General features: G+C 46.0%; 1 protein-coding gene across 1 annotated transcript in view; it reads left to right on the plus strand.

Moving 5' to 3' along the window:
- The first annotated feature begins 2,275 nt into the window (after positions 1 to 2,275).
- The window catches only part of LOC128703130 (uncharacterized), a 129,102-nt gene continuing 114,621 nt past the window's right edge, over positions 2,276 to 16,756 (plus strand). The window contains exon 1 of the mRNA XM_070103456.1: positions 2,276 to 2,604. Coding sequence (XP_069959557.1) covers positions 2,356 to 2,604 — 249 coding nt within the window. The 5' untranslated portion in view covers positions 2,276 to 2,355. The remainder of the gene's footprint in view (positions 2,605 to 16,756) is intronic.

Below are 16,756 nucleotides of genomic sequence, written 5' to 3' on the forward strand. Positions count from 1 at the left end.
GACGGTAGTACCTTCCTGGGTGGTTGTTGTCTACCACCCCACTACCACAGGACGGTAGTACCTCCCTGGGTGGTTGCTGTCTACCAACCTACTACCACAGGACGGTAGTACCCCCTTGGGTGGTTGCTGTCTACCGACCTACTACAACAGGACGGTAGTACCTCCCTGGATGTTTGCTGTATACCAACCAACTACCACAGGACGGTAGTACCCCCTTTGGTGGCTGTTGTCAACCAACCTACTACCATAGAATGGTAGTACCTTCCTGCGTGGTTGCTATCTATCAACCTACTACCACAGGACGTTAGTACCTCCCTGGGTGGTTGCTTTCTACAAACTTACTACCACAGGACGGTAGTTCCTTCCTGGGTGGTTGCTGTCTACCAACCTACATCTACAGGACGGCAGTACCTCCATGGGTGGTTGCTGTCTACCAACCTACTACCACAGGACGGTAGTTCCTTCCTGGGTGGTTGCTGTGTACCAACCTACTACCACAGGATGATAGTATCTTCCTGGGTGGTTGCTATCTATCAACCTACTACCACAGGACGTTAGTACCTCCCTGGGTGGTTGCTGTCTACCAACCTACTACCACAGGACGGTAGTTCCTTCCTGGGTGGTTGCTGTCTACCAACCTACTACCACTACCACCGGACGGTAGTACCTCCATGCGTTGTTGCTGTCTACCAACCTGCTACCACTGGAGGGTAGTACCTCCCTAGGTGGTTGCTGTCTACCAACCTACTACCACAGGAGGGTAGTACGTCCCTGGGTGGTTGCTATCTACCAACCTACTACCACAGGCGTGTATACGTCCCTGGGTGGTTGCTGTCTCCCAACCTACTACCACAGGAGGGTAGTATCTTTCTGGGTGGTTGCTGTCTACCAACCTTCTACCACAGGATGGTAGCACCTTCCTGGGTTGTTGCTGTCTACCAACCTACTACCACAGGACGATAGAACCCCCCAGGGTGGTTGCTGTGTACCAACCTACTACCTCAGGACGGTAGTACCTCCCTGGGTGGTTGCTGTCTACCAACCTACTACCACAGGACGGTAGTACCTTCCTGGGTGGTTGTTGTCTACCACCCCACTACCACAGGAGGATAATACCTCCCTGGGTGGTTGCTGTCTACCAACCTACTACCACAGGACGATAGAACCCCCCTGGGTGGTTGCCGTGTACCAACTTACTACCTCAGGACGGTAGTACCTCCCTGGATGTTTGCTGTCTACCGACCTACTACAACAGGACGGTAGTACCCCCTTTGGTGGCTGTTGTCTACCAACCTACTACCATAGAATGGTAGTACCTTCCTGGGTGGTTGCTATCTATCAACCTACTACCACAGGACGTTAGTACCTCCCTGGGTGGTTGCTTTCTACAAACTTACTACCACAGGGCGGTAGTTCCTTCCTGGGTGGTTGCTGTCTACCAACCTACAACTACAGGAGGGTAGTATCTTTCTGGGTGGTTGCTGTCTACCAACCTACTACCACAGGATGGTAGTACCTCCCTGGGTGGTTGCTGTGTACCAACCTACTACCACAGGATGATAGTATCTTCCTGGGTGGTTGCTATCTATCAACCTACTACCACAGGACGTTAGTACCTCCATGGGTGGTTGCTGTCTACCAACCTACTACCACAGGACGGTAGTTCCTTCCTGGGTGGTTGCTGTCTACCAACCTACTACCACTACCACCGGACGGTAGTACCTCCTTTGGTGGTTGCTGTCTACCAACCTACACCCACAGGACGGCAGTACCTCCATGCGTTGTTGCTGTCTACCAACCTGCTACCACTGGAGGGTAGTACCTCCCTAGGTGGTTGCTGTCTACCAACGTACTACCACAGGAGGGTAGTACGTCCCTGGGTGGTTGCTGTCTACCAACCTACTACCACAGGAGGGTAGTACGTCCCTGGGTGGTTGCTGTCTACCAACCTACTACCACAGGAGGGTAGTACGTCCCTGGGTGGTTGCTGTCTACAACCTACTACCACAGGAGGGTAGTATCTTTCTGGGTGGTTGCTGTCTACCCACCTTCTACCACAGGATGGTAGCACCTTCCTGGGTTGTTGCTGTCTACCAACCTACTACCACAGGACGGTAGTACCTCCCTGGATGGTTGTTGTCTACCAACTGACAACCTAGTTGGAACATTGTAATTATATATATTTCTACCACCTATTTGTCTGACTTCTGCTTCTTATTTACCGCTTATTTAACGCTAATAATATTAAAAAAACTTATTAAATTTTTCCAGATAATGAAAAACTCCATCTGGAAGCTGGTCTGCCTCTCCCTTCTGACGATCTTTTTCATCAGCGTGAGCAAGCTGTCTCCTTACATGCCTGACATTTTAAAGCTAGAATTCCTGGGGGACGCAATGTCCTCCAACGACAGTAGATGTCAATTAAGAATTCAGCTTGATCCGTGCGAATGTTCTCGGACACTCCACTGGGACCCACCTTACTGTCCGTCTCAGGTGATCAGGTCTAACACGAGTATAAAGGACAAGATTGATATTGTGGTAGATGAATGGCAGAAGCAATCAACGTGTGGAACCTGGGCCACGCTGAGAGGTCCAGCTCAGAAGGTACGTTCTACACACCACCTCCCTTATCTTACACTTTGTATACTCTTCCATACATTTACTCTCGCTCCTCCACCCACACTTTTACACTCATTTGCACTTATGCTAACACACTATCTCTTCTGATTCCCACTTTCTTATGTCTCTCCCACACACTCTCACTTATTCACATTTTTCCCATACACTCACACTTGTCATAGTCTCCACAACCCACACACTTAAATTAGCTTCCCTCGTTTACATTATTCCACGCACCGTCTACCACTTATAACAACTTACTTACGAGCAGTTTCACACGGAGAATGAGACAATTGAACAACATTTGAGAATCTTTACTGAGGAAACGTTTCGACACACAGTGGCTTCTTCAGTTTAATGCAAAAAGAAAAAAAAACGGTGGAAAGAGAGGAGTTTAAGGTAATCAGTCCCTCAGTCTGATATCGATGTGTCCAGTCCATCAGTCGTGAAGACTGATGTACTGATTACCTCAAACTCCTCCTCCCTTTCTACCGTTCTTCTTTGTACTGGACTGATGATGCCACTGTGTGGCGAAACGATTCCTCAATAAACATTCCCAAATGTTGTTCAAGTTTCTCATTCTTCAACTTCTAGATTTTTTAAACCAAATATCACATATATTTTATACACTTTGACCTTTATAATAGTGTTATTCTCCCACATTCGTACACTCACATATAATAGTCCTCCATTACCCAGCCAGTGAGCGCTGTCTGCAGGCTGCTCTCTCCTCTATGCCATCAACACTGCCTCGCAGTGCCACGCAGCTGGGTTTAGCCCTGGCTCTTTCATCTACAACTCCTGTTATGTGTGTTCTCAATGTCTGTCCCACGATCGCCTTCGCTGCTGGGTTAAGCCCTGGCTTTATTTCTACAACTAAGAACACTCCTCTCCAGCGCTATTCTTCGCCTGTCCCGTGTTCCCCGCTCATCCCATTGGGAGATTACCTGAACTTGTTCGTTCGTTCGTTGTTCTCTCCAGGGGGCACCACCACTCTTCTGATAATATTCTCCATTACTTTACACACTCACCATTTCATAAATATTATCCTGTAATTTAAGGGGTACCTGCCTGTTACCCTTCTTAAATTGTGGGTATACATATATTGTCTTTTCCATCCCTGCTAATTACCCTGTATCATTGGACTCCTTGTAGAATTTAGCTAGCACTTCACACAATGCTTCTGCATACTCTTTCAGAGTCCATGGAGATATATTGTCTGGTCTTATTACTTTTGAGTAATCCAGTTTGCCAATAGTTATATACTTCACCTCTTCTGTTGTAGGAAGTGTGTCAGTACCCATTGGTGTATTCTTTCTCTTTTACTTTCTAATGTTGTCTCTCTTTTCAGAACACCTTAAATTTTTCAAGGTACATTTACCATTCGAAACCTTTGTTTGCTATACCTAAAACAAGCAATCCTGTTGGTTCCATGAGTTGCTAACAATAGTGTAATTTAGATTTAGTCAGTCACACTTTAACAGTTTAAATACAGTTATTTCAAGATTATTATTATTATAACAATCAAAACTAAGCGCCAACTCCACAAGGGTCATACAGCACTGAGCTCCTCCTAGACTTCTGGATATTTGCCCGACCCACAAATTTTTTGTTGGGTTGGGCAAATATTTTGTTAGTGGGATGGATTGTGAAGACCTGCCTAGTATGGGTTAATAGGCCTGCTGCACTGTTCCTCCTTTCTTATGTTCTTCAGTCATAATGTCGGGCTCTATATAGTTGTTTTCTTACCTACCTGTGCAGCAATTTATGTCTTCATTTATGACTCACGAAATAGTAATGACACGATTGCAAACAAACCATACCACGGACGGGGATAGAACCCGCGATCAGAGAGTCTCAAAACTCCAGACCGTCGCGTTAGCCACTGGGCCAGCTAGCCCATTGGCCAGCCATCCAACCACTGTGACCACAAATGCAAGTTTTTACAGACGAATCTCCACCTAGCGTGGCCGTGACGAACTCTAGCTCAAGTCCCCTCAAAGCCGTCAACATGACTCACGAAATCGTAATGACACGATTGCAAACAAACCATACCACGGGCGGAGATAGAACCCGCGATCAGTGAGTCTCAAAACTCCAGACCTTCGCGTTAGCCACTGGACCAGCTAGCCACAATAAGATTCATCAAACTAAGTATATTTCTACACCATGTTGAAGGCTTTGAGGGGACTTGAGCTAGAGTTCGTCACGGCCACGCTAACTGGAGATTCGTCTGTAAAAACTTGCATTTGTGGTCACAGTGGTACCTATGATAACCTTCTTATGGTGTAGAAATATACCTAGTTGGATGAATCTTATTGTGGCTAGCTGGTCTAGTGGCTAACGCGACGGTCTGGAGTTTTGAGAGTCTCTGATCGCGGGTTCTATCCCCGTCCATGGTATGGTTTGTAGCTGCCTGTTGTTTTCATACTCGATAAGGCTAATAGAGCCTTATCGTACTTCCTCATAATAACGTTAAGTATGGATCCTGCCTATATCACTCACGGTTCAGGTCCATCCACTTTCTGATCACTTCCTAAGTTTCCTGTGGTTGTCTCTGTTTTCAACTTGCAGCTGTGCCATCGTATTCCTGTTTTCTGTTTCTCAAACAATCTATCCAGGTCCGCACTATCAATTACAGTATTTTCTTCGTTATCATATCATCCTTAGTCCTTCTTTCCTTTGATGTTGTCTGGTTTACTTCCCTCAATTTCTCCTCATATGACATACCTCTTACCTCCAGGGCTAGTCTCCGTGTAAACTTTTCTCTTCAGTTTCTTGACATAATTGATCAAACGTAAGTTCTACGCTGCGTACTTCAGTATGGGCCTGAGCTATTTCTTGCTTACGTCCCTGAATGTGATTCATAGATTTTCGAGACTCGCGTTTACTGTAGCATTTATTTGGTTGATGTGCGCATCAGGCGATATGCTTGGAACAATGTTGACCGCAAGGTCCTTAAATGAGGTTTTCCAGCTTTTGCTATTTGTGGTATTTTCAACCCATCCCCAATCTTCATAACTTTCCTTATGCTGGGTTGAAATTCTAGTAGGCACTCAGACTCGGCCTGCAACTTGTCCAGATTTATTTGTATTCTTTGGTGTGTGTGTATATGTACTTACCTAGTTGCGGTTGCAGGGGCCGATTCACAGCTCCTGGCCCGCCAGTGTGTGTGTGTGTACTCACCTAATTGTATTCACCTAATTGTGGTTGCAGGGGTCGAGACTCAGCTCCTGGCCCCGCCTCTTCACTGATCGCTACTAGGTCCTCTCCCTCTCTGCTTCCTGAGCTTTGTCATACCTCTTCTTAAACCTATGTATGGTTCCTGCCTCCACTACTTCACTTGCTAGGCTATTCCACTTCCTGACGACTCTATGACTGAAGAAATACTTCCTAACGTCCCTGTGACTCGTCTGAGTCTTCAGCATCCAGTTGTGATCCCTTGTTTCTGAGTCCCCTCTCTGGAACATCCTATCTCTGTCCACCTTGTCTATTCCCCGCAGTATCTTGTATGTCGTTATCATGTCTCCCCTGACCCTTCTGTCCTCCAGTGTCATCAGTCCGATTTCCCTCAACCTTTCCTCGTACGACAATCCCCTGAGCTCTGGGACTAGCCTTGTTGCAAACCTTTGTACTTTCTCTAACTTCTTGACGTGCTTGACCAGGTGTGGGTTCCAGACTGGTGCTGCATACTCCAGTATGGGCCTAACATACACAGTGTACAGTGTCTTGAACGATTCCTTATTAAGGTATCGGAACGCTATTCTCAGGTTTGCCAGGCGCCCATATGCTGCAGCGGTTATTTGGTTGATGTGTGCCTCCGGTGACGTGCTCGGTGTTATGGTCACCTCAAGGTCTTTCTCCCTCAGTGAGGTCTGTAGTCTTTGTCCACCTAGCCTATACTCTGTCTGCTGTCTTCTTTGCCCCTCCCCAATCTTCATGACTTTGCATTTGGCAGGGTTGAATTCGAGAAGCCAGTTTCTGGAACACATGTCCAGCCAGTCCAGGTCTCTTTGCAGTCCTGCCTCATCCTCATCCGATTTTATTCTTCTCATCAGCTTCACATCATCTGCGAATAGGGACACTTCAGAGTCAGCGTGTGTGTGTGTGTGTGTGTGTGTGTGTGTGTGTGTGTGTGTGTGTGTGTGTGTGTGTGTGTGTGTGTGTGTGTGTGTGTGTGTGTGTGTGTGTCTGTGTGTGTGTGTGTGTGTGTGTGTGTGTGTGTGTGTGTGTGTGTGTGTGTGTGTGTGTGTGTGTGTGTGTGTGTGTGTGTGTGTGTGTGTGTTTGTGCATATGTGGGTGGGTGGGTGGTGGTGGTGGTGGAGTGATGTGTTGAAGGGAGTGTATGTGGGGTTGCGGAAGGGTGTGTAGGGAAGCGGTGGAGTAGTGTGTGGAGTTTGAAGGGTGTATAAAGGTGGGGATGCGAGAGAGGATGATTTCTATTTTCGATTTCCTCTTATATGGCATTGGCTCCTGGCCTCTCCCCTCCCCGTGTAGAGGCGTGTGGAAGAGTGGCTTGTGTGTGTGGGGGGGGTTGAAGTGGTGTGTGTTGGGGGGTGGTGGTAGAATGGCTTGTGTGTGTGGAGGTTGAAGTGGTGTGTGTTGGGGGGTGGTGGTTGAGTGGCTTGTGTGTGTGGGGGTTGAAGTGGTGTGTGTTGCGTGGGTGGTGGTAGAGTAGCTTGTGTGCGTTAGCCACTAGACTAGCTGGTCTAGTGGCTAACGCGACGGGCTGGAGTTTTGAGACTCTATGACCGCGGGTTCAATCCCGGCCGGGGGTATGGTTTGTTTGCAATCGTGTCATTACGATTTCTTGAGTCATGTTGACGGCAGTGAAGGGACTTGAGCTAGAGTTCGTCACGGCCACGCTAGCTGGAGATTCGTCTGTAAAAACTTGCATTTGTGGTCACAGAGGTGCCTGTGCTAACCTTCCTGTGGTGTAGAAATATACCTAGTTGGATGAATCTTATTGTGGCTAGCTGGTCTAGTGGCTAACGCGACGGGCTGGAGTTTTGAGACTCTATGACCGCGGGTTCAATCCGGCTGGGGGTATGATGGGTTAATTTCCTTGTGATTGAGGTCACCCATAATCAGCAGCTTCACTCTGCTCGCAAGAGCCCTTCTGGCTACTTCAGCCAGTGTGTCAACTATCGCTCTATTGCTATCATCATACACTTACCTTGGTCTCCTGCTGTTCTGTGGAAGGTTTATAAATCACTGCAGTTACCACCTTGGGACCTCCAGACTGAAGTGTTCCTATTATGTAGTTTCTTGCTTCTGCCTCTGTCTCCTCTCTCCAGCTCATCAAAATCCCATTGGTTTTTGATGAGCAGTGCCACTCCTCCACCCCCTCTGTTCCCTCTGTCTTTCCTCAGGATCTGATATCCCGATGGAAAGATGGCATCTGTTATATTTCCTGTGAGCTTGGTTTCTGTGAGAGCTTTGATGTCCGGTGATGCCTCTTTGACATTTTCGTGCCACTTCTCCCACTTATTCATTATCTCATCAGTGTTGTTTTACCATACCTTCAGTTTCCTCTCCAACACTGCTTTCTGAGGGGTCTGCGAGGGTGGGGGACCTTCAGTGTGCTGTGGTATTCTACAGTGTGGTGTGGGGTGAGGTCTGTCAGTGTGGATTGTGGTTTGTTGGTTTAGAAAGACACAAAAGCAAACACTATGATGTATTTATTATAAAACGTTTCGGTCCTGGGAACTTGATCACTTCTAACATACAGAGGTAGAAAGACGTTATATATAGGTGGAGAGTGAGGTGTGAGTGACGCATTGTGACCTGAAGAATGCTATGATGGGATGAGGACATCACTCGCACCTCATTCTCTGCCTATATATAATGTCTTTCTACCTCTTTATGTTAGAAGTGATCAAGGTCCCAGGACTGAAACATTTTCTAATAAATATGTCAAAGTGTTTGCTTATGTGTTTTTCTAAACCAACTTGTCGGCATTTATTACAAAGGTTTATACCATTGTGGTTTGTGTTGGGGTAATGTGCTTGGTTGTGGGGTTCTGGGGGTGATTCTGTGTTTGCTTGTGCTTGTTGCTCTGCCCTGCTCTGGTTGTACTCTGCTGAATTAGCCCTTGTCACTTTTCCTGGCCCCTTTCACTTCTGTTTCCTCTTCCTCAGCTGCTGTCGTTCTGGTCTTGTTCTGTCTCGGTCTAGGAACACCCTCTTGTATGTTGACGATTTCTTCAGCCTTGGTTTCTCTTGCAGGATCCTGTTTCGCAACATTTCTGTCTTGAAAATCAGCTTGACTGGCCGAGTTCTCCCCTTCAAGTACCCCCCAATTCTCTGAAAATTTACTATCTCGGTCAAGTCTTCCTCACCTATTACTTTGATGATGTTTTCATTCTCCTGTTTTCCTTCTTGTCCTCTTTTATTGTGTGTTCTCCCCTTGCTCTCCTTAAGCCCCATGAATAAACACTGACTTCTCCCTCTTCTCCTCCCATTGTCTTTCCCTCTGTCACTGGGTCTTGTTTGTACATGGCCATTGTCCCCCTTGTATCTTCCTGTAACTCTTGGTGGTATGGTCGTGCCTCTGCATGGAATGTATCCCTCTCACCACCCTCCTTTACTGCTATCCCTGCTACCATCAGCTCTCCCCCTTCCTTCCTCGGCCCTGCTTGGAGGACTGATAGGGCCATAGCATAGAACACATCTTCCTCTCTGTTTCCTCTGGGCAATAGTCTTGTAACTAGCTTCGGCCTATTTACCTCATATTTTATGTTCCGTATCCTGGCTTCTGCATCTCTGGCTTGTGACTCCCATTTCTTCATTTCTGCCTCCATCCACTTCTCTATTTTAATAGAAAACTCACCTAGTTTGCACTCCCACTCTTGTTCCGTCCTTTTACATTGCTCTCCCATCCATTCTTCCTTAACAGAGCCATTTTCCTCAGATCCTCTGAGCCTTTGACTTCCTTTCTGAGCCACCATTTTTTGGGGGGGTGTAGGTGTTGTAATGTGTGTGTAGGCTGTGTGTGTGTGTGTGTGTGTGTGTGTGTGTGTGTGTGTGTGTGTGTGTGTGTGTGTGTGTGTGTGTGTGAGTGTGTGTGTTTGTGTGTGTGTGTGTGTGTGTGTGTGTGTGTGTGTGTGTGTGTGTGTGTGTGTATGTGTGTGTGTGTGTGTGTGTGTGTGTTGGGTGTGGGTGTGTTTGGGTGTGGCTGTGGGAGTTAAGTGTTGTTATGTGTGTGTGTGTCCTCACCTAATTGTGGTTGCAGGAGTCGAGACTCAGCTCCTGGCCCTGTCTCTTCACTGATCGCTACTAGGTTCTCTCTCTCTCTGCTCCCCAAGCTTTGTTATACCTCGTCTTAAAGCTATGTATGGTTCCTGCCTCCAATACGTCACTTGCTAGGCTATTCCACTTCCTGATTACTCTATGACTGACGAAATACTTCCTATCATCCCTGTGACTCGTCTGAGTCTTCAGCTTCCAATTGTGACCCCTAGTTTCTGTGTCCAATCTCTGGAACATCCTGTCTCTGTCCACCTAATCTATTCCACGAAGTATCTTGTATGTCGTTATCATGTCTCCCCTGACCCTTCTGTCCTCCAGTGTCGTCAGTCCTATTTCCATCAACCTTTCGTCGTAGGACATTCCCCTGAGTTCTGGAACTAGCCTTGTTGCAAACCTTTGTACTTTCTCTAACTTCTTGACGTGCTTGACCAGGTGTAGGTTCCAAACTGGTGCTGCATACTCCAGTATGGGCCTGACGTACACAGTGTACAGTGTCTTGAACGATTCCTTATTTAGGTATCGGAACGTTATTCTCAGGTTTGCCAGGCGCCCATATGCTGCAGCAGTTATCTGGTTGATGTCTACCTCTGGTGTTATGGTCACCCGAAGATCTTTCTCCTTAAGTGAGGTTTGCAGTTTTTGTCCACCTAGCCTATACTCTGTCTGGGGTCTTCTTTGCCCTTCCCCAATCTTCATGACTTTGCATTTGGCAGGGTTGAATTCGAGAAGCCAATTTCTGGACCTTGTCCAGTTTGTCTAGGTCTCTTTGTAGTCCTACTTGATTGTGTGTGTATGTGTGTGTGTGTCGTACTCACCTATTTGTACTCACCTATTTGTTGTTCCAGGGGTCAATTCATAGCTCCTGGCAATGCCTCTTCACTGATTACTACTGGGTCCTCTCTCTCCCTGCTCCATGAGCTTTATCAAACCTCGTCTTAAAACTATGTATGATTCCCGCCTACACTACGTCACTTTCTAGGCTGTTCCACTGCCTGACAACTCTGTGACTGAAGAAATACTTCCTAACATCCCTTTGACTCATCTGAGTCTTCAACTTCCAATTGTGACCTCTTGTTTCTGTATCCCATCTCTGGAACATCCTGTCTTTGTCCACCTTGTCTATTCCACGCAGAATTTTATATGTCGTTATCATGTCTCCCCTAACCCTCCTGTCCTCCAGTGTCGTCAGGCCGATTTCCCTTAACCTTTCTTCGTAGGACAATCCCATTAGCTCTGGGACTAGTGTGTGTCTGTGTGTACGTGTGTGTGTGTGTGTGTGTGTGTGTGTGTGTGTGTGTGTGTGTGTGTGTGTGTATGTGTGTGTGTGTGTGTGTGTGTGTACTCACCTAGTTGTACTCACCTAGTTGAGGTTGCAGGGGTCGAGTCCAAGCTCCTGGCCCCGCCTCTTCACTGGTCGCTACTAGGTCACTCTCCCTGAACCTTGAGCTTTATCATACCTCTGATTAAGCTTTGTATGGATCCTGCCTCGACTACATCGCTTCCCAAACTATTCCAATTCCTGACTACTCTGTGGCTGAAGAAATACTTCCTAACATCCCTGTGATTCATCTGTGTCTTCAACTTCCAACTGTGTCCCCTTGTTGCTGTGTCCCATCTCTGAAACGTCCTGTCTTTGTCCACCTTGTCAATTCCTCTCAGTATTTTGTATGCCGTTATCATGTCCCCCCTGTCTCTTCTGTCCTCCAGTGTGGTCAGGTTGATTTCCCTTAACCTCTCCTCGTAGGACATACCTCTTAGCTCTGGGACTAGTCTTGTTGCAAACCTTTGCACTTTCTCTAGTTTCTTTACGTGTTTCGCTAGGTGTGGGTTCCAAACTGGTGCCGCATACTCCAATATGGGCCTAACGTACACGGTGTACAGGGTTCTGTGCGTGCGTGTGTGTGTGTGTGTGTGTGTGTGTGTGTGTGTGAGTGTGTGTGTTTGTGTGTGTGTGTGTGTGTGTGTGTGTGTGTGTGTGTGTGTGTGTGTGTGTGTGTGTGTGTGTGTGTGTGTGTGTGTATGTGTGTGTGTGTGTGTGATGGATGTTGAGTGTGGGTATGTGTTTGGGTGTGGCTGGGAGAAGGTATTCGTGTATTTAAGTTAGGGTATGGGTGTGTGTGTTTTGCGAACTACCGAAAATCATACCTTCGCAACAGAAGCCAATATGTTTACACAAATGGATCTAACTCTTCCGCACAACCAATTACAGTCGGCGTCAAGCAGGGAAGTGTCCTTGGCCCACTTCTCTTTCTCATTTACATCAATGACCTACCAAATGCATCTCAACTATTCAAACCCATATTATCTGCAGATGATTCTACATATGTCTACTCTCACCCAAGCCCAGTCATACTAGCCAACACTGTAAGTGCAGAAATGCAGAAAATATCAACCTGCATGATGATTAGCAAGGTTACTCTCAATATTGACAAAACCTATTTCTTTCAGTTTGAAAAAAGATCTATAAATGTCCCACTTAACAAATTGATAAACGAATCACCTGTCACAAGACTCATAGAGGGTAAATTCTTAAGAATCCACCTTGAGAGTAGCCTCAAATTTCAGACACATATTCAGCAAATCTCAAAGAAAATCTCTAAGACAGTAGGCATACTATCAAAGATATGGTGCTACGTTTCACACTCCTTTCCCTGTATCACTCTCTCATTTACCCTATCTCACCTATGGAATTGGTGCATGGGGTTCAACAACAATAAACCATCTCGGACTACTAATAACGCAGCAAAAGGCTGCAGTCAGAATGATAACAAATTCCCATTCCAGACAGCATACTCCACCAATGTTCAAAACTCTAAACTTACTCACCATTGAGAATATCCGTACCTATTATTGTGCCTACTACATACACAGAACACTACACTCAACTATAAACCCTCCACTCAAACTTCTCCTTGCCAACCTTAACAGAACACACGACCACAACACAAGGCACAGACCACTCCTTGATGTTCCCCGTGTCCATCTCGCACTATGTAAAATCTCTATACACATAAAAGGCCAAAAAATTTTAATTCATTACCAGCAAATACCAAAAGAACTCTGTCTGTACATCTATTCAAGTCTCTTCTTAATAACCACCTACTCACCCAAAACTAAATACTCTCCAAATACTTCTCAGAGTACAATAAATTCTCATATGTTAACGTAAATTCCCATACTGTAATTTAATATTTTACAATATATTGATATATACAACCTGTATACTATTTTCAACTTGTCCCAATGTATTGTTCCCATATTGTAATTTAAGTCAATTTACTATTTGCTATATATAAAAACAAATGTATAATTTAACAAAGTATGATCTAGTTGTCTATTATTAAGTTAATCTGAAACTACTGAATTTAGTTCTGCCTATAATGACTAGGCATGACAGTGGCTATCTTTACAATGTAAATTATTATAGCATTTACACACTGTAAACTATCTATGTAAATAAGACTCCCTATAACATGTCACTACCTTTGTAAATTTGCAAAGAAATGAAGATTTTGAACTGAATTTGTGTGAGTGTTGAGTGTGTGTCGTGTACTGTGTTGAGTGTTGAGTGTGTGTCGTGTACTGTGTTGAGTGTTGAGTGTGTGTCGTGTACTGTGTTGAGTGTTGAGTGTGTGTCGTGTACTGTGTTGAGTGTTGAGTGTGTGTCGTGTACTGTGTTGAGTGTGTGTCGTGTACTGTGTGAGTGTTGAGTGTGTGTCGTGTACTGTGTGAGTGTTGAGTGTGTGTCGTGTACTCATCTAATTTTGGTTGCGGGGGTCGAGAGAGGTGGAGAGAGAGTGGTGCTACCTGGAGTTTACCTGGAGAGGGTTTCGTGGGTCAACGCTCCAGCGGCTCGGTCTGAGACCAGGCCTTATGGTGGATCAGGGTCTGATCAACTAGGTTATTTTTCCTGCTGCACGCAAACTGATTTACGAACCACAGCCCGGTTGGTCAGGTACTGACTTTAGGTGCCTGTCCAGTGCCTTCTTGAAGACAGCCAGGGGTCTATTGGTAATCCCCCTTATGTATGCTGGCTAGGAGGCAGTTGAACAGTCTTGGGCCCCGGATACTTATTGTGTTGTCTCTCAGTATTATCGTAGCGCCCCTGCTTTTCATCGGGGAAATGTTGCACCTCCTGTCGAGTCTTTTGCTTTCATAGGGAGTGATTTTTGTGTGCAGGTTTGGTACCAACCCCTCCATGACCTGCGTTCCAGGGAATACAGATCAAGGACCTTCAACCGTTCCCAGTAATTTAGGTATCGTATCGTACTTATGTGTGCCCTGAAAGTTCTTTGTACACTCTCCAGGGCTGCAATGTCGCCAGCCTTGAAGGGGGCCGTTAGTGTACAGTAGTATTCCAGCCTAGAGAGCACAAACGATTTGAACAGTGTTATCATGGGCTTGGCGTCCCATAATTTTGTTTTTTCTTCAATATTCTTTAGGGCTTTTAGTTCTTCCTGAGATTCTTCTCTCCTGAAAGATGGTAGAGATAAGGAGGTAGGTGAAAAGGGAAGAAGGGGTGAGGGGAAATGCCTGAGGGGAAGGAGTGGTAGACTGTGTGGTGGGCCATGGGTTGTGGGAGGGGAGACGGTGATGGTTGGAAAACATGAGGGAAGGGGAGACTGTGAGGGGAAGAGACCGTTTGCTTGTGTGTCTGTTTGTGTGTGGGATTGAGAGGGGGGGGGATAAAGAGGGAGGATGTGTCAGGTCAGATTTCAGGTGTGAAACCATGTGCGGATGTGTGTGTGTGAGCGTATGTGTGTGCATATATGTTTATGTGTACCCAGAAATAATCCTCCTCACTTAACTGCACATCACCCTTGTGTGTGTGAATGGTAGTATATGTGAGAGAGGTAGTGTGTGTGTGTGTGAGAGGCGGTGTGTGTGAAAGGCGGTATGTGTGAAAGGTGGTGTGTGTGAGAGGTGGTGTGTGAGAGGTGGTGTGTGTGTAAGAGGTGGTGTGTGAGAGGTGGTGTGTGTAAGAGGTGGTGTATGTGTGAGAGGTGGTGTGTGAGAGGTGGTGTGTGAGAGTGGTCGTGTGTGTGAGGGGTGGTACCTCCCTACCTGGAGTCTACCTGGAGATTATTCCGAGATCAACGCCCCCGCGGCCCGGTCCACGACCAGGCCTCCCATTGGAGCAGGGCCTGATCAACCAGGCTGTTACTGCTGGCCGCACACAATCCAACGTATGAACCACAGCCCGGCTGATCTGGCACTGACTTCAGGTATCTGTCCAGCTCTCTCTTGAAGGCAGCCAGGGCTTTATTGGTAATTCCTCTTACGCTTGGTGGGAGGCTGTTGAACAGTCTTGGGCCCCGGACACTTATGGTGTTTTCTCTTAGTGTATCAATGGCTCCCGTACTTTTATTTGGGGGTATTTTGCATCGACTTCCCAGTCTTTTACTTTCGTAGGGAGTAATTTCTGTGTGCAGATTCGGGACCATTCCTTCTAGGATTTACCATGTATAGATTCTGATATAAGGGGGGGGGGGACAGGGGTCGGAGCGTGGAGAGAAAAAAAACCTCGAAAAATATGAAAATTGAGTTATTGTTACCAAAAAAATAGCTGAACTTTCTGGCTACACTCTGGTATAATTATTATCCTCGTATGATGTTTCTAAAAGGAATTACAGCCATTTATAACAGGCATGGTGACAACGCCTTGCCTCACATTGCGTAACAAGCGAACGCGGCATTGTTTATGTTTTTCCCCCGTGTTATTTTTATCGTTTTCTTTTATCTTTATGCCACAGCCAGATCTGAGACTGAACCTCTGCAAAGTGTGCAAGAACCCCATCTCACTGCAAAGGATTCTGGTGATACCAGAATGCCATCACACACCAGCTGTGGAGGAGCTAGCCATCCCTGCTAGCACATATGGAACTACTGGTCTGCCACTACAGATACCTATGGCTACACCTGAATATGGGGATGAGTTTGTCATTTCTCCCAATACACACAACTACAACAGTCAGACGGACACCACACAGGTAACCTCCCTGGAAACTGGAGATGAGTCAGATGCACAGGACCTACCTGCAATGAATGATGAAACAGAGAACACTAATGTAACCATGGTACCTGTTAAGGTGATAGGTGTTAAAGAAAGCACTAACCCAGAAGTGCCATCCTCCGGAGAGGCATTGGATTCGCCTGACCTTCCTCATATTATAACAACTTTCCAGAAAAAAATTGAGCATCTTGAACAGATCCTGACAAGTTTAATAAATATATGTAATCAGGATGATGCTCTTGAGCATGGTGATGATGTCAAAAGTGCAGCAATCTCCGTTCAGCTTCCAGCAATTTGTGAGAAAGAAGCCCATAACTCTTGCCTTCAAAACTTGCCTCATAACTGGCTGCCAATATGCCGAAAAATGCTTAAAAATAAAGGTCCTAAAGATAAAGACGTACAAACTATGCTATTTGCTCTTAAGTATCTGCACACTGTAGCCAAAGCATAATAGTTTTACCATCTTATGAGCAAGAGATTGTAATAACTCACTACAATGGATACATTACAAATCTTTTCATGGAACATTGCTTCCATCAGGAAGCGGTTGCCTGACTTACATCATATTAGTGCAACCAAGAATATTGATGTCATTTGTTTGCAGGAATGTAGATTGAAAGATGGAGCACCTCCACCAAACTTGCCTGGATGTGCAGCTTATAACCTAAGGTCAACCAACTGTTGTGTGATGTATGTCAGAAAGAGCTTGCCACATTCACTCCTTTCCTTGCAGAGTCGAGTTAACATGCAGTATCATGGTGTCAAAGTACATGCAGGCGATTTTTCCATAAACATTTTTAATCTCTATGCCCCAGCGAACCAGCTTCGACCTGATGCTTTACCAGATCGCATCAATAGTGAACCTACCATCATT

This window comes from Cherax quadricarinatus, chromosome 85 (genome assembly GCF_038502225.1).
Source record: "Cherax quadricarinatus isolate ZL_2023a chromosome 85, ASM3850222v1, whole genome shotgun sequence".
NCBI lineage: Eukaryota > Metazoa > Arthropoda > Malacostraca > Decapoda > Parastacidae > Cherax > Cherax quadricarinatus.